At 40.0% G+C, this 18810-nt stretch overlaps 1 protein-coding gene across 1 annotated transcript in view; it reads left to right on the forward strand.

Moving 5' to 3' along the window:
• NDRG3 (NDRG family member 3) overlaps positions 1–18810 on the forward strand; it is a 44037-nt gene that overhangs the window by 12415 nt on the left and 12812 nt on the right. The window contains 7 exon segments of the mRNA XM_072403605.1: positions 7442–7535; positions 11098–11133; positions 14053–14158; positions 15677–15797; positions 16699–16761; positions 16928–16988; positions 18112–18284. Coding sequence (XP_072259706.1) covers positions 7479–7535; positions 11098–11133; positions 14053–14158; positions 15677–15797; positions 16699–16761; positions 16928–16988; positions 18112–18284 — 617 coding nt within the window. The 5' untranslated portion in view covers positions 7442–7478.

The following is an 18810-nucleotide window of genomic DNA, read 5'->3' on the forward strand; positions in this document are numbered from 1 at the left end:
CAGGTCAATTGTTTTACCTTTCAAGATGCTGCTAGTGCATGGCATACATTTGGAGTAGAAGGTTTGTTTTGTAAGAAAAAGACAGGTTCCAAAAAATGGAATAGATCTTTTACAGTATGACACATAGGGAGCGTTCAGTATAGCATGTGGATACGAAACACACCCAGTGTAATTTCCTGCTCTGATTGCCCTTTTTTTCTAGAAGACAAATTGGATCTCCTGCAATAGGTGTTTTTATTTTTGGTGAAACGCTTCTTAGAACACTGAGACAATGAAGGAGCTTTTAAAGCACCAGCAAGTTTATAGAAAGGGTGTTATAAGACAATCTCTGGAACTGGAACACTTCTGAAATCCTCATAATATATTGGGGTACACCTACAGCTAATCACAACTTACCAAAAGAGGTCCTGGTGATGTGTTGCTTGCCTACCTATTGGCTGCAGAAGTTGCCCATCACCTAGGTCATCCAACAAATGGGAGGCAACCTCCCTGTATCAGTGGATACAGATTTCAGAAGCCATTCTTTTTGCCAAGAAATGGGTTGTAACAAAGCTGCCATTTCACTTTTGCTTTCAAATTCCTCCCCAGTTCTTGCCCCACTTACCTTGACCTGGTAGAAAGATACTACCCTAGCTGCTCTCTTCCCTCCTCTAATGACTTCCTCACTTATATCCTCATCGCACGCATGGCTCCAAGACATTTCTAGCGTTGCCCAACTCTCTGGAATGGTCTTCTCTTCCTATTTGGCTTGCTCCTACTTTCTGCTCCTTTAAAAGAGCACTCAAAACCCATCTTTTTAAACGTGCCTTCCCGTCTTTTGTCTCCTAAACCTTATCCACTCCATATCTCCCCTCCTAGATTGAAGCTATTTTGGACAGGGTCCTCTCCTCCTCCTGTGTCACGGTCTGTATCCGTCTGTCATTTGCTACCGGTATTTAATGTACAGAGCTACATATTATGTTGGCGCTAAATAAATCTTGTTTAATAATAAAGGGGTTGTCATTTCTGTCTGGAGACTTCTTCCTTTTAAAAAACATTTTAAAAATAGGCTTTTCTCTATTGATTTGCTTTGTATTCTACAGTCTCTTGACAAAAACAGTGTTGGCCACGAAATCGATTTACAGGCAAAGCTTTGTATGAGGCTATGTATGTTTGCTGCTTTCTTTTATTGGTTGATGTGATCTCACCATTGTTTAAAGGTTACAGTGTTTGCAAAGTGTCCGTTATGAATTATTGATGATTGCCATCTGCTATTGGAGCATAAATGGCGATGGATATACAAGTATAGTTGTCCTATTGCCATCCCACTGTATAGAAGTTTATTCTACGCTCTCTATCTGGGTTGAGCTATTAGATATTCATATCGCAGCTCCGAACCACCAAGCAGTGCAATTTTGTGAGATGCATCAGCTTTACTTTCTTCTCTATTCTATTCTCTATTTCTTCTCTATCTAACTGCCTGCAAGAAAAGCCTTTTGGCAGAACATCATTTGCTGGTACAATGGAGACATTAAACCTTGCATGTCCTATTCTTTTATTTTAAAGCACTGGCAGTATTTGGAACCGGGACATATGTAAAATAGAACTTGGGTCAGAGCTGTTTTTGATTGCTAAATATACATCATTCATTTACTTGGCATTTTTTGGTCTATGTCCATCTTGCTTTCTCACTTATTGAGGATCGGTGTGCAAACACAGGATTTGTGGCTACCCCATCAACTGGCAAATGTGATTAACAAGATGCGGGTTTACATAGTGCTAGTTTTTACATGTATTTTTTTTTCCTATAATTTGACAAGGAAACCTGTTCTCCCATGATCTAGTTAAAGATCACATTGTTAATGACCAACAAAAGCTAACCAAATTTCCGTCAATGTTGGGAGGCGTGAATGAGGATTACCTTTCAGTGTTTAACCCAGAAAGTTTTTTTTTTTTTAACCCGGATGGTAAGAAATTGTGAGTGGGTTGTAAGTGGCAGCCCCTGTATTGTGACCCAAATCTTAAGTAACCATCCAAAAACAGACAGTGGTTACAGAAAAGTGCCAGGTGGTGCACCCGGCTAAAGGGGGCTGGGGAGAACTTTGCTTTTTGGAAACTCAAATCTAATTGTGTACCTTTCCATACAGACTTTCCCATGACCGTTTCTTGCAAATTGAGGTCTTCCTGTGACTACAACTCTATCCTTTTATATGTAGACATGTGATTTCCACTTTAATGCAGGGAAATGTAAACTGGCATTGCTTTGGATGTCACATAGTCAGTCCATTGACCTTCCTAGGGACTTTTTTCATAGATGGGAGGAACTAGAATGTACCCCGATGCAAGTACATTGGCCCATAAAGCAATTAAATATGTTGTATCACTCTTCCTGGTATACACAGTTTGTATACATTATCAGCCGAGTGTTCTCCCCAGCTCCTTTTAAACCAGGGGCACTACCCAGTATTTTTCAGTAACCACCCAGCTGTTTTTGGCTGGATATTAAGAAATTGGGTCATAATACAAGGGTCACTGCCTGCCTACAGGTTCTTGCCATCCATATTAAAGGAAAAAATTTGAGGAGAATACTGCAGCCTGATTACTATTGAATTTGCTTTGTTTAAATGTTTTATTTTGTGTATGGTTAGTGGGTTATTCTGTATAGGTTAGGCCAGCCTCTAATGTATTGCTTGCCGATTTCCAAACAGGCTTTCCCTGAGCAACTCAAGAGGCCTTGTCACACTGTTACACCGTCAGCTTTACCGTAACGCTCCACCCAAGACTTCATTGGAGTCCGAAAGAGACCAATATTACGGCATTTGTATGTAGGAAGACCTCTACCCTATAAACATAATAAACAAACAATAGGGAAACAAGACATTCTTGTCATGACGTGACAACAAGGCATTTTTGTGGCATACTCTCCAAGAAAAATCATTCTGCCTAAGCTCATACAGCCCTTATGTCTCACAATTCTTGAGCTGATCCAGGATTTTTTTTTTTTTTCATATGCATGTATTTTTTTTTTCCTGGACCTAGCTTTCACTATATTTTAAATGGAAATAAGAAATGTCTCAATTTCCTCTGAGGAAGCCGTTTAGGGGAAATGTGTCGGGATGTAAACTGTATGTTCGGATCTGCCTTTTTTAGAAATTCTTGTCTAGCTTAAAACATGACAGCCCACAAAAGCGAATGCTGCTAATGCATTGTGGGCTGCCAACAACTGACATTTGTTAAGCAATGCTTTTGAGCATGATTTTGCTATTGTCCAAACCTATTTTAAATCGAAGTAGCCATAAAGACTCCCTTTATCTTGTTCTTTCCCTTTTTTTATTTGTTTAATTTTTGTTTGGCTTAAAACCGCAGAGATTTTAATATCAATAGGTCAAACCGAGATTGATAACCTCGTACTAAATGAATCGGGAAGAAAAACTTTTGTTGTGTGATGATATACAGACAATATTAGTCTGCACCTAAATACACGTGATTCAAAGCTATTCACCATCTGTGCATTACAGTGAAAAAATGTTGTATTAGTGAGATGCTCAAAGCAATGCACATTGGACGTAAAGTATTGCATCCTTACACCAGTGTTAAGGGGAGACTAAGCTGATCTATTACTTTCTATATTTTGTGTTTAAAGACTGCATAGTTCATCTTTTTATGTTTTGTGTGTCATTTGTGAAACGCGTTCTCCTTATAGTGCTGACCACTTTATTTCTTACAAAAATGAATTTTATTTGTGTACAGGTGCAGCGGTGTGGGGCATCAGTCTGAAGCTCTCAGACAGCACGTCATCCGGTCGTGTGTGTGCCAGGTCCCAGCTGGCTTTTGAACACAGCACAGTGCTCTGCATCTAAAATGTCAGCATAATTCCTCAAACTGAACCGGTTGCTTGGCTACTGCAGTGACGCAGAGCGACTAATGAATGTAGTTGCCTTTTGGGATGTGGCAGCAGAATAGAAGGGAGAAGTCTGTTGCCTGTAGTAACCAATCTGGTTATTTTCTGCAGCTCAGGAAGGATCTTTTTCTGTAAATTACACTTTTGTTGTTGCATATTTCACAGATGGTGTTAACTGTTTAATGTGACCCATTCCAAGCCATAATTATATTCCATCGAACAGTACCTGTGAAAAAAATGTTAGATCTCTGTAGGAATTTCTAGATGGCAGCTGTGAAAACTCTCTGTAAAAATAAGCTTTACCTTTCTTTATCCCACAACCCCCCCCCACCTTCAACAATGTGCGTAAAATTGACTTGGGGATCACATTTACTGCTTAGCTTTGGTTAAATAAATAATAAAGCAATGGGTTCTGCTGTGAATTGCCATGACAAAAGGAGCGGTTATCCATGCAACACTCTTATCCTCCCCTCTCGATCTTGCTTCGAGCTTCCTAAATCACTGGCAGCACCACTTGATGGATTTTGACAGTGGCGCCTCCTGGCATTCCAGTTCATGGTAGACTGGCATCATTGACCCCCTGGGCTGTTCTGTCTGCCACCAACCTTAATTAGATCACTGAAGGAAGAAAGTTGACAAAATGGAACAATTATAGGCGATTAGGATAACTTTTCTATGCGCTGCATTATTTGATTTGGGAGAAAATTCCCAGCCTAGTTATTTAACGCCTTGCATCTGTGATAATTTCAAATTGCGCCTAAGCTGAGTATGGCATAGACACAAGTAGTGATGTGAATTTTCATAGCTATATCTGTTTCTATGTGAGCTGGGCACAGATATATTGATATATGCTTAGTGCATCATTATCATAGGGCATTTTTCTGTTCTAGGTTAGACCAGGCTTCCTCCAGAGATTGCGTCGGGTTCCTTGAGCAATTTGTGCCTCTCCGTTTATGATTCAATTATTTTTTTGATCATCCGTAAGGGTGACATTCTTCCCCATGGCCACCACATTAATACACCAGATTGGTGTATTAATGTGGTGGCCCTGAATTGGTGTCAACCCAGAAATTTTTCAAGCTGGGTGGGAAGAAATTGTAGGCGGGTTGTGGCCTCTGTATTGTGGCCCAACTCATCAATAACCACCTGGGCGGCTGCTGAAAAGTGCCGGGTGGTCCACCCAGCTAAAAGGGGCTGGGGAGAACATTGCCATGAGCTGTAGATATACTAATTATAAGAGGGGTTCCCTGAAGACTTTATTTTCAAGGGTTCCCAAGTGTTACAAAGGCTGAGAAACACTGGGTTAGAGTATAATAGGTAGGCACAGGGCATTTGTATAAAGGCGTCACTGATGTTTAGATAACATTTTCTGTATACTTTACATTTACTTTTAGATCATCTTCTTCTTTGCACACATCTTTAAGTTCTCATATTCCTTGTTTAATTGGCTTTCATTCACGCTCCTGTCGTAGAATTACTATTGTGTGCTCCTTTTAATTGCTGTAATGTTCCTGTCCTTTCAGGGGCAGCCATTGTGTTCAATGTGACACAGCATGGTTCAGTCTACCTTGTCGGAGAGATTTTATTGGTTTCCTTGGCATCTTGTATTGTGTGTCCTTGAATTTACATTGAAGGTGACATGAATCTTGCATGAACATGCACTTTTTTCCTCCCCCATGTCCCAGGGGAATGAAAGATTCATGGTTATTAATGGTTGACGCAGGACACGGTGTAACTCACGTGGTTTTAATAGTTCACTGTAGTAATCCACCCAGGATCAGAGTGTTTGCAGAATGTGACAATTTTTCTGCAGCACTTAGAGTTGAATGTATTTGCAGTGCACATTTTTTTTTATTTTCAGGCAGCCTGTACTGAGGTTGTAGAGAGGTTTGAACCTCTGACCTCCTCAAAGAAGAAATAAGCAATAGAAATAAAAAATGTGAAAGGGTAAGGACAGGTGATGTCCCTTCTGCAATAAAATAATCCTCAGAAATTTAGAAGATGACGGCAATCACGCAGGTGTTCAACCCAGAATTTTTTTTTTTTTTACCAGGTGGGAAGAAATTGTAGGTGGGTGGCAGCCCCTGTATTGTGACCCAACTCTTTAGTAACCTCCCAAAAACAGCCGGGTGGTTACGGAAAAGTGCCGAGTGGTGTGCCCAGCTGAAAGGGGGCGAGGAGAACACTGATTTTTTTTTTTTTTGGCAGAAGTGACCACGGTTGCCCCTTTCTGCGTTGTCAGAAAGTAGAACTTTAAAGCGGTATTATATAGCTAGAAATAATGGGGGCCCTAAGAAGTTTTGCCATAATCTGCAAGTATCCACAGCCCCTTTTAGCCCTCTGATCCTTCACTTGTTTTCATATTCTCCAGATCTTCTTCTAGGTTCAAAGTCTTCAGCTAACTTCATTGATTAGGTTGGCAAAACGTAACTCTTATGCAGGAGAGCTTTATCAGTGTGATTTTATATGACACTGTACATGCTTTGTGTACTTTGACAGGTTGCTGGCAGCCAGGCATCAAGATTTTTGTTAGACGAGTCTATGCTGCCTTCCAAATGCATACCTGCCAGCAGGTTTTTTTTTCACTTGCTAGTTCCTGAATTATCATTCTGAATTTTTGGTTAATCCCTGCCTGGAGTAAAAATTTTGTATACAGAAGTTGACTTCCTTGTGACCTTCTAATCTTACACCTTGACCAAGAACAAGCAAACAGAAGGGGGGGTCTTATAAATGTTTGATAGTGGTGACGCCAAGCACCTTAGGGCTGAAACACACCTTCAAAATTTGCTGCGTTGTAGAAATGAGCAGGCTACCACAGCACTGAAACACAATACATGTTTCTTGTGGAATAGCATTCAAACAAACCAAAACTTTGCATTTCAAATGCTCAAAGTCCTCCGTGTACCTATGAGTTTCCAGCTCATTTATTTAAAGGGCAGGCTACACAAAAAAGAGATTCTGTGGGAGAGAGTCTTGTACAACAGGGCCTCATATGTACTGTGTATATTTAAAATATTTAAGGGTTTCAATTGGCCCAAATAAAGGCCCTGAAACAAGAAGAGGGGAACCTGCCCCGGAGAACTTTCCATTCTGGGAGGTAGGGGAAGTAACATATAAATTGTTCATACCATTTAATTCAGACTTCTTGTGTTGACCAAATGGGGAGTGTGCCAGAGAATTTTTGTACCGACCTGCTCCTGTGCATCTTTCATTTTGCTAGTTTATAAATTGTTCTGCACAAATGCCTTTTCTGAGAGTTGCACATTTATTTTTAAGATTTCTTCAACAAAGGTTCTCAAATAGAGTTTTGTTTCTTCGTTAAGCTGCACTTACTTAGGATAATAATTGGCAGAGTTTTAGCTTTGGTAGTGCAGCTTTTTGTAACATTTTAATACTCGTTAACAAGAATTGCAAATCCTTGGTGATCAATTGAAATTCTAAGCTGTAAGTGATACTGTGTAAGCTGAGCGTTTTTAACCAGTGCTCTTCAGGATGTGATGTAGGTTTTTGTTGTGTGTATTATGTGGCTCTCTGTTCTAACCAGTCTTTATTGTGTTCCAGAATTGCACATCTGTGTTCTTTTTGCTGAATCTGAAAAATGGATGAACTGCAGGACGTCCAACTGACGGAGATAAAACCTCTTCTGACAGTTAAGGTGAGACGTCTGCGCTATCGGTTGCTCTGTGTTTACGGTTGGAGCTTAGAACGTTGCTACATCTTTGTCCTCAGGAAAAAAATTTGTTTGGCCAGAACAGGAAAAAAAAACTTTTACATGAATTGGCTTCTACTGTGTAATGTTTTTGTAGATGGCTTTAGTAGTAAACCTGTGCTTTGACTGTGCATGGCAAAGAATAGGGTAGTTTATAGAGACCATCAACCTAAAACAGTGCTGATTATGCAAAAAAAAAGGTATTTTAATGGGTTAAGTGCATTGGTTTTCCTTTCCATAGATGCATCTTGGTAAATACGATTATGCAAGGTAGTCAATTCCCTATCACAGCCTCTCCTACCTTGTACATCGTAGCCCTCACCTCTTCTAGGAATATTTAATTACTGTGTCTCGTGGCCCAGCTTCATCACCTCCCTCACTTGAGTGACCGCTCTGAGTCTGCTGGGGCTAATAATATAAAAAACCAAGATGGTGGCACCCATTGTATGGACAGCACGGTGGCTCAGTGGTTAGTTTGCAGGTTCTCCCTTTGATTGTGTGGGTTTCCTCTGGGTACTCCGGTTTACTCCCACATCTCAAAAACAGTTAGGTTAAATGTCTTCCTCCACATTTGTCCCTAAACTGTGTTAAAAGACAAGTGTCTATGGTAGGGATTAGATTGTAAGCCCCTTCGAGGGACCGCTAGTCAGATGACTATGGATTTTGTACAGCTTTTCGTAATATGTTGGCGCTATCGAACTACTGTATATTTATTCTGCCTATCCAAGAAATGCACCATCCATTCATTAAATGCTTTAGGTGTGCAAAAAGAGGAGGGTAGTTGGAACCTAGAAGTGTTTCATATAATTTGGTAATCTTAACTCCTAAATACTCTAGGTGATGTGGTGCCCAGGTAAAGTGAAAAGTTTCTTGTAGGGGTTAAGTACCATTGTTCCAAAATATTCAACCCAAGAGCTACCATCTTCCGTTCGTTAACTGAGGCCTGAAATTTTGGCAAACCGTTTTAGTATCTTTAGTAAATTAGGTATAGTCACCATTGGTTGAGACATAGTTAATAGTATATCATCCGCAAACAAACTGAGTTTGTGCATATGTTGGGCTACCTCTATGCCATGTACCGAAGGGTTTTCCCAAATCAATTGCGTGAACGGTTCCATGGCCAAAATGAACAGTAGGGGTGACAAGGGACACCCCTGTCTTGTGCCTCGACAAATAGAAATTTCAGGAGAATAAAATGAGGAGTATCTCCCCTTTGACCAAGGCTCAAAATAGAGCGCATGTATCCAGGCCATGAAATGTGGTTGAAATCTCCATTTGGGCAAAACCATAAACAAGTAGTCCCATGAAATGGAGTCGAAGCCTTTTTGTATATAGAAGGCCAAAAGCACACTAGGGGTTCTCCTCTGTTGAATAAGATGAATTAAACTAATCACCCTTCTTGTGCTATCAGACGCCTGCCTGTGTGGGACAAACGTTACTTGATCCTTATGAATTATACACTCCAAGAACTTGTTCCATCTGTTTGCCAGAACTTTTGTCAACAGTTTTTTATATCGACATTCAAAAGTGATATTGATCTAAAATTATTGGGATCCAGAGAATCCTTGTTCGGCTTGAGGATCATCATTATATGCGCTAAAGTCGATGACATAGGGTGGTGTGGATGTTCCCTTAAATAATTGAACATTTCAGACAGTCTAGGGGCTAATATTGCTAAAAACTTCCTATAATACTAAGCTGAAAAGCCATCTAGCCCTGGAGACATGATATTTATTAGCTGCCTGGATCTCCTCTGGCAAAATGTCAGATTCCATCATTTCAGCCATTTGTGATGTTAAGGTAGGAAGAGTCAAATTTGAGAAAAGCTTATCAGCGGTCTGAGTTAAAAGTGGCACAGGACCCATACAAATTGGAAAGAATTTTTTAAAAATTCTTCACAGATAGTCTCAGGGTTGGCCATTAATATACTGCTAGTGAGTTTTAGTTTTATTGGTGCCGTGTGGGAACTTCTGAAATTAAGAACATTGCTCCAGGTTTATTCGCTCTTGCATAAAAATTCCTACGGGACCAACAGATTTGCTTTTCCACCTGATAGTCCAAAAGAGCTCCACCCTGGTCTGCTGTGCTTCTTTGAATTGAGGTTTAGATGGATTCTGTTTCAAATGAACTTCCAAATTTGCTAACCACCTTCATAATTCAATAATTCGTTGAGCCTTTCTTTCTTTAGACGTGAGGCAATTTGGATCAATTTTGCCCGTAATGTTGCCTTATGGGCATCCCATAGTGTGATGGGTGAGGCTACTGATTGGCTGTTAAAATTAAAATATTGTATTTAAAGCTTGCTCTAGTTCTGCATGTACTGTTGAAGATGAGAGCAAGGCATCATTAAGGTGCCGGTGATATTCCTTTGTGTGCGGAATGAGGGAAGTGCATTGTATGATCAGTGGGGAAAGATCAGACCAAGGGGTAGACCTGATTTTGGATTTGAGAACTTGTGGAAGGAAATGTTGTAGCACTAGAACTACTGTATATTAATAATTGCTAGTCTTGGGGATTTGAATATCTACACACAAATACCTAAAATATGTTAAATGCACATTATATCTTGTGAGAAGATAGTTGTTGAAATGAGTGGCTTGGTGACTACAACTCTTTAATGTCGGACTTCCCTTCATATTTTCGCTATTCTTTTACTGGACTGGATCCACCAGGAAAAAAAGCACTTCTGGTCATGGTGGAACATGTTACTTGTTCCTCATTGTCCACGTAACAGTTCTTTCTTAGAGGTCCACAGGTGTCCTTAATAGAGCCCCTAGATGAAACGGGAAGGTCCAGCAGCTCAGCAGTAGTTGCATGGGGGAGTTTACGTGTTTATTTTTACAATTGTAGTTATTGTACGTTAAAAGTAAGTCCCCAGCAAGGACAGGGTAAGATCTTTGCCTGACTGGCAAAGCTGTGAACACAAGCATAGATAATCCAACTAGCTGAATGTCTAATGGAACAAGTTTTGTGCCACTACTACAGTGTTGTGTAGAAGAACCACATTACATCCCCTATACTGGGCTTTTGGTTTTTTTAACACCATGGAATTAATGATTCCAAATGAAACAAACATGGCTCTGTTGTCCTAATTTGCATGATGGGATCTTCATATTGTACTGTGTCAGTGTGAGATGGGTACATCGCCAGCTCATTAACAAGCTTTGTGTGTTCTGCAGATTGGTTCCATTGACACCTCATTGTACCAGCCCAGTAGACTTTATGGCCTTTCATAACTTTACTGTACAAATATGTATCTTAAAATGGTTGTTCATTATTATTTTTATTTCATTATAAACGGAAGAGTTAAAAACACCTCTCGGTTCACTTTAAGGTTACCTGGAGTGAGCCAAATGCTCCTATATACTTTGAGGTACGGCGTATGTCCTATAGCTTACAGTGGAATAATGAAGGATAGTGAAGTATGTTCTACTGGGTATGAAAATATCCAGTGTTTGTGTTTAGGTTTTATTTTTATTCTCATTTTATTCTCTGCTTTCCTTTCTAGAATGCGGGTCGGAGCTTTGAAGACTTTGATGGACAGGTAAGACTGGATGCTCGGTCATGTGGTAATGTCCATCAGATTTCTGGTCATGAAAAATACCAGATAGTATTAAATAGTTTGGACTGTTGTGATCCCGGTGCAGAAAGACACTAAGCCTCTGCCTCACAACAGCTTTTTCATCCTGCTTTATGAGCATTTTCACTTAGCTGTTGACTTTCCTGTTTGATAGACCTGATTGGAATCCTGAAGCTGCTCTCATGGGGGAGAGAAAGCAATGCTGCTAATTGGAAGCCAGTGATTTACCATTGTTAAAGTTCTGGTATTGGCAAACTGCTCCAGATGAAACTTTTACAAATATTTTGCTTAAAGAAAACTCTATACTTAGAGGCATGATGCCAGATATAATGGGGGTGAAAAAGAACTTTGGGTTCACATAAACTTTATTAGCCATAATGAATTCGAAAACATGTTTACACTCTAGTATTTAAAGAGGGATTATATCATGTGCGTACATGCGTCGCTAGCGAGCTTCCTGTGCCCTGTCATCCTTATTACAAGCTGAAATCCAATTAGTACGAAACTAATCCCCACCATTGGAGTGTTACAAATGTTTGTTTTGAGTGTCTGCACTGCGGAGCGTGAGAAGCAGCGTACATGTTTTCAATGGATTACTTGGATGTCGAGCATATATATTTGTCATTGAAGTATTCGGTAAGTCCCCATTGATGTGACTCGTTTTATTATCTATGGGCTTTCTGTGTGGAAGGGTCTCGCCAAAGTTTCAAAATGGCTTGTCGCATATTTCTTATTTTAATTGACGTTGACTTGGAAATGTGATTGGAAGAATAACTGCACCTTCCATTTATAATTGTAAATGTTGAAACAGGATGACAACACAGACTATTTGTTTGAAACAATGGGGGCCAGGAGTGTGCAGAAACTGGAGCATGTGAAACATGGCAGGTTCTCCCTAATATGGTCACCAAACATCATGTATTTTTCCTGATGCTCCAAGCAACCCCAGAAATCCCAATACCAGCCATTGCAACCCTTTTTACCCCCTTGAAATACCTTTCAGGTCTTGGAACACCAGCAATTTCTTGCCAGTTGGGTAAAAGATTCTTACATTGGTGCCCAGTGGAAATAATACCCACTACAGTGTTTGCTACATGAATACCTTCATAGACAACAAAATTTATTTGGGTTATACAGCTGGGTTTTCCAAGTGGTGTTGGCCTCACAACTTTGTAATACTCATCAGAGGAAAGAACAATCACAGGTTGAGGACCTCCTGGCAACCTCTGGAGGAACCCTGGTTGAGAATGGCTGCAATATAAAAGTGTATCAATTATATGTAGAAAAGTCTGACACTCTACCTGCCTCCCCAAAATGCAATGGGATGTTCCTTTATAACCACAAAAACAGATGAGGAACATGCAGAGTACTATAATGCAACTCCTGGTTTTAGCTTTTCTAAAAGAACAAGTTGGATTTCTAGAAGTCTTTATTTATTTGCCTTTTGACGTACCACCCTCTGCATGTTTGTGAAAGCAGTGGTTGTTGTAGCTCATTCATTACATTATATATTTTTGTGCCCACCATAGGTGCATTGGTAAATCTATTTCTTTGGCATAATTGATCTGTATGTGTCTGCAGATTGGCATTCTATTCCTCATCAAGATAATGCCTTGTATTGTACTTGGCATTCAGAGGGCTTAGATTCTTAATTCTGTTTTGAATATTTCAGTTTGTGGTCACAACTGGTATACTTATTCTCTGAACTAGGGCCTCAATACCTTGCCTTACCATCTGGTGCAGTCGTGCTCAAAAATGGCCCAATGGCCTTAACTTTGTCTATACTGACGATTGTTTGACTGAATATATATGCACGCATGATTACATTTATATATTTTTCTGATATTTGTAAAGGAATACTGTGAAATAATGCTTGAACTTTCATAACGTTATATATTCTGACTGTTGGTGATGATCCTCCTCCTTGATATGCAGTCAGTAGGACGGCCTGTACATCCTTTTTAAAGGGGAACTAAAGCGTCTCATGGTTTGAGATGTTTTAGGAGAGAAGTATGCCATGATGTGTAAGTACATACCTGCACATAAATGCAAATGTCCACCCACTGCGGTGTAGATTTTTACCTCTGCTGTAAAAACTAAGATTGGAAACTTGGCAAAGCTCTGTAATGCTGACCTCCATGCAAATTGCCAAATACAGAGAAAAAATATATACAAAAAAGTAATATTGCCTGATAAAGGATTTGTCTGTCTATCTAGTCTGAGGTTAAAAAATACCTCGTCCTACAATGCAAAAGTCCTAATTTTTAATGTGTATATACTGGTTTAGCAACACCTTTTTTTATCTCTCCGTACAGTAAATGGAGAAGTAGCACACTGGGATCATCAATCACTCTTCTCTCTCTGTTATGTTTTTGTGAGCACTGCATTACAATTAATTGGCTTCTTGTATGGCTTCTCCTTCCACCCCACTACTGTATAGTGAGCTGTATTTTACTGGTTGCAAAAAAAATCATTTTTTATAAACCTCAAACTGCATTAATTTTTTTTTTAGATCTGCTTAGTTCATTCCCTAGTGTTCATGGAAGCTGTTGATCACCAGGAAACCATTGTTGCAGCATCTGTGGTGGTCACCGCTATGGTGTACAGTATTGGGACTATGCACAGCTGTACACAGCAACATTAATAGGGAGTCATTTATTAGGTTTGGCCCCATTTATGGTGTAGTTTTATTACCCTGTTATAACAGCATCCTTACTTTCACATGTTCTGGTGTTAATCAAAATTCGGTAATCTCATTTACTATTTCTATTTAGGTTTTTAAGGCTTCATCCCAATTGCACTGTTCAATTTACCAGGAAATGGATTTGTTCGTAGTGATTAGACAAACAATAACTATGTTTTGTTTTTTTTTTCCCTTTGTAGGAACATGATATTGAGACTGCTCATGGCGTGTTGCATGTCACCATGCGTGGCATTCCAAAAGGAAATCGACCTGTGATCCTGACTTACCATGATATTGGCCTAAACCGTAAATCGCCCACTTTCTTTGATTTTTGTGTGTGTTTTTGTCTGGTTTATTAGGTGGTTTGCTTTGGTAATCACAACATGACTTCTTCCATATATCTGTAGTAAAAAACAAAAAAAGTTCCCCCAGTCATCTTGCTGTTCTGGCCACCGACACAGGGAGGCAGCGGATGAAAAGGTGTACTTTGGGAAGCTTTGATTTTATTGGGCCTTAATGACAACTCGCCAAAATGGTTGTCTTTTGCATCCTTCCCTTGTCTGCTATATTGGCAAGGCTTTGCTTGCATGCTGATGCAGACAGGATCACTGTGCATAGGCCAGAGAAAAACTTGCCTTTATATTGGATCTGCATGCTACAGAATTGCAATTATAGCATGTTCCTTATTTTGGTGGTCCTTTGAAAATTCGCTTCTTCTGCAGAATAACCTGTATCAATAGCAAAGCAGCAGGTTTACATTGCTCGCATCTACAAAAGATAAGACGTTTGGGAGGCTTTAGCCAAGACAAGATTTGCTAGGGGTCAGTTTTAGTCCAGCTATACTTTAGAGTATCTGTAACTTTGCCCGTTCAGGATAATAAGACCAGGGTCTCTTATTGGGGCAGCCAAATCCACTCACTGCCAATTTTTCCATTCCCATGTTGTAGTACAAGCTCCCTGAGCTAGTTATCGAGATTCTACGCAGTTTGTGAGCCAGTAAGGGATCGATTCCACAGATGTAAGTGAAAGGCTCCCCCACATTACTTTGCCATTGTGGGAATTTTGCTAGCGACACTCAACAGTCTGACTTTGGCCTAAAGCTGGTTTAAGTATCGGGCATACTGGATGTTTAGAAGCCTTCCAGCCCTCCGGTGTAATAATCCACTTTTTTTTTTATAGAAAATAATTGCAGCAAAAATGTAAGATTTCCATTCCTTTGTTGCATACAAGCCCTCATTCTGCTCCATAGCTTTGTGCATTATGGAGAAAGAATACACCTCTACACCTTGTTTAGAATATTCTACTTCTAGTGTGCATTGTCTGGTCAAAGGACTGCTTTAGGTGTCTGTTGCCATTAGCGAAGAGTCTTTCGATGTATCCAATTTTGGGCAAATTGAGACGACCTTCCTGCATTCATAGCACATATACGCCTCGACATACAGATTTGTGACAATCTTTACTTGCCTATGGATATGAAAGGTACATAACACTGAAGGTAGTAATGCATCATTAATGTTTCTCTAACCAATGGTTAATTTGCCATGTTGCCATTGGGCAGATCATATCCTAATGCTTGGCCATAGCACAGTTCTATTCATAACATACAATGCAAGCACAGATGTGATCCCTCAATGCTGTCCATCTAGCCAATGATCGCTGCCAGTACAGTGCAATCATCTGCTATATTGATAAATTATATTATCTGCATTTTCTCCATGCAACATTGGGGAAAGGGTGGGGTCATTTAGTTTGTGCTTTCAGTGCTGTGAAGACATGTGGCTTTTATGTAAAATTCTTTAATAAAATCTCATTTTATCTTTACAGACAAATCCTGCTTCAACACATTTTTCAACTTCGAAGACATGCATGAAATCACTCAACATTTTGCCGTTTGTCACGTGGATGCCCCCGGACAGCAGATGGGAGCGCCTTCTTTTCCATCTGGGTGTGTGCCGACTTTCTTTAATTCCTCTGGCTGTGCATTTAATGTGCCCCAGTGAATTGATGCACCTAGCAGGGAGCCCATCTGTGTGTTACCAGTATGGATTTAGTTGTTTGGCTGTCACGTTGAGTCTTTGGGGTCTATTTATATAAAGCAGTGAATCTAACATTTACGGAAGCATTTCTTGGTGAAGAATCGATTACTGCTATGGAAACTCATTGACGATTTTTAGCCAGGGAATGTTTAGGAAAATGTCAGATTCCCTGCTTTCTGAATAGACTGAGGCCAGAAAACCTGTTCTGCACATTTGTCTTTTCTACAGTAGATCATAGTATTGGGAGCAGCTGGATTAATGTGATGGTCGGTAGCTAACCTTTTCAAGTCATATTACCTTGCACCCTTCTACATCTTGAGAATTTTAAAGAGTTGTTGGAGTCAATTCAGTTTGGGTAGTTTTAAGTTATATTTGGGGACTATGCATGTGAATTCCATCCGTTTTTATAGCTGCTTCAGGAAAAAGGTAGGAAAGGGATTTTGGCTATGATACCAATGTGGATTATGTGGTCTCAGATGGTAGGATGGTGTGTGGGCTATGGGACCTGGGGGGCGGGGGGAAGATATGCAAAATATGGGACCTGAATGATAGGCTATGGGGCATGGGCAAGATGTGGGCTATTAGACCTGGGGTGAGGGGTGTGGGGTATGGGATTTGGGGCAAGATATACAAATTGGCATTAGTAGGTAGCAATAATTAGAAGTCTTGGCATGGTATGGAGAGAACTTTTAACTTGAATTGGATCTTGGGGGAAAATGCTCTTTAGAATGTCTTTGCCCTTTCTGGTTATACTTTAAGCTGAGAAAATTCATTCTTTGTTGTGTATAACAGCTCTTTTATGTCTTTCAGATATCAGTATCCAACAATGGATGAGTTGGCTGAGATGTTACCTGCTGTTCTGACACACCTAAGGTAAAAATACCACAGGTGCCCCAACAGGAGTTCAGTTGTTTAGAACAGCTTTTGCCTAAACTTATTATATTATAACAACTGCACTTTACATACTTATTTGTTGTGAAGTCTGTGCTTTATACCTGGATCAGAGATTTGAAATCCTATTAATTTTTTTGTATTTCAGCCTAAAGTCAGTCATAGGAATTGGGGTTGGAGCCGGTGCCTATGTGTTGTCCAAATTTGCAGTAAGTATAATTTTGTTTAACTGAGATAAATTCAGCCTGTTGAGTTGCATTTTATTTTTTTTTTTTTTTTTTTTTCATGTGAAGTACTGGGGATAAAATGCATAGATATACACACAGTACACAGCATGAACCCCAACGCTATTCCTACATACACACAGTAAAGATCATTTTCTCCTTGTCAGGACCAACCGGTGAAATGAAACCAGTTTACATATATTACAAAAGTCCCTGAAAATGTTAAGGATAAGTTGCAGTTATTTGGATTTTTTGCATTTGCAAACACATGTCTCCAAAAGGGAATCTGATGGCAATACAAATTTTAAAGGTTTTACTGCTTCTGCCTGTGCTGTATCCAAAAAAATATATTGGACTTAAGTAAACTGGGCATGGCAAATGTAAAGACTGCTATTGCAGGATGCTAATTATAGTAGAACCTTGGTTATCCAGCACTCATGGGGAATGGCTGATGAAGTGTAGTTTCTAGGTAAATGAGCCATTAAGCACTGACTTGAATGGGGAGACTTGTCCCCATTTACCTCTAGTGCTGAATGGCTGAGAAAAGGGAATCCCTGAAGAAGCTTGAGCCGTCATCAGGGTTTACCTTTTCTCAGCCAATCACGAAGCGGACCCATCAGCTGAGCTCTGCTCTCCTGACTGCTCCCACAGCTGTAGCGGAGTTGTAGTATGTGTTCTTTGATGCAGAATACATGCCACAGCTCGACTAGGGCTGCAGGAGCAATCAAGAAAGCTGAGCTGTCGGGTGCCGGTTATCTACCTTCTGGATAACCAGGGTTCTACTGTACTTTGCTTTCAGCCCGAAATAGTTTCTTCCCCTCTCCCCCTATAAAGCAGGATGTATTTATTGCTCCTTTGTTCATAATTTTGGCCACTCTTGAAGATCCTTAAGCTTGATGGAACATTAGGGAACTACATCCCTAATGACAAGTATAGGATCCCCATAGGGATTTTGAAATCTGATACAGCTCCCCTCCTTGGTCTGTATCTTTTTACAGATTTAAAGGGCTCATATTCTGTTTGATGTGCACATGCTGGTGTTGTATTTGTGTTTGTTGTGTTATAGACCATCTTACAACTCCACCCCCAATTATTTTTGTTTATGCAGCTTGATCATCCCGAACTGGTGGAGGGCCTTGTGCTTATCAACGTTGACCCCTGTGCTAAGGGATGGATTGATTGGGCAGCTTCCAAGGTAAAGATTTTACAAAGCTATATTGTTCAACTTTGTTTAAAGAAAATAAAGGTACCCATAGATATCGGATAGGAGTGGCTGTGTTGGTGGCTGTTCATGGGATTGGTTCTGGATCTGGTTATTTAAAGTCTATGGGGTATCTCCAGCTGGTCAGCCTTCCTCTTAGTTACAGAAATGACTGCGTTATTTGGGCAAACTCGATGCTCACCTCAAGCGCTGCTGAACTCTCCGCCCAAGTTGCCTATTTGGGAAGAGGGAGTGGAAAAAATTTGTGCTGTCCAAAAGCAAAATTAATGTCTGTAGCTGCACTTTTGGATAGTCATGAGAGGCTGCTATTTATAAGAACCTTTTTTACAATGGTGGTTGCCTGCCTTTCTCTAGTTTCTGTAATTTGATTCCGTGGCCTGTAACTTCTATACAGCCATAACAATAGAGATCAGCATTGTAGTCTTAAACTGCTTTTTGCTCCTTGGACTGCAGTAATGAGGCTTATTGTCCTGTAATTGGAAATTAGATAATACAAATTAATTTCATGGGTACAAAGCCTTCTTCTGGACTTAATACTTTTATTTTTTTTTTTTAAACTGAAGCAGATGTGCTCATATATCAATT

Source organism: Pyxicephalus adspersus, chromosome 3, assembly GCF_032062135.1.
Source record: "Pyxicephalus adspersus chromosome 3, UCB_Pads_2.0, whole genome shotgun sequence".
NCBI lineage: Eukaryota > Metazoa > Chordata > Amphibia > Anura > Pyxicephalidae > Pyxicephalus > Pyxicephalus adspersus.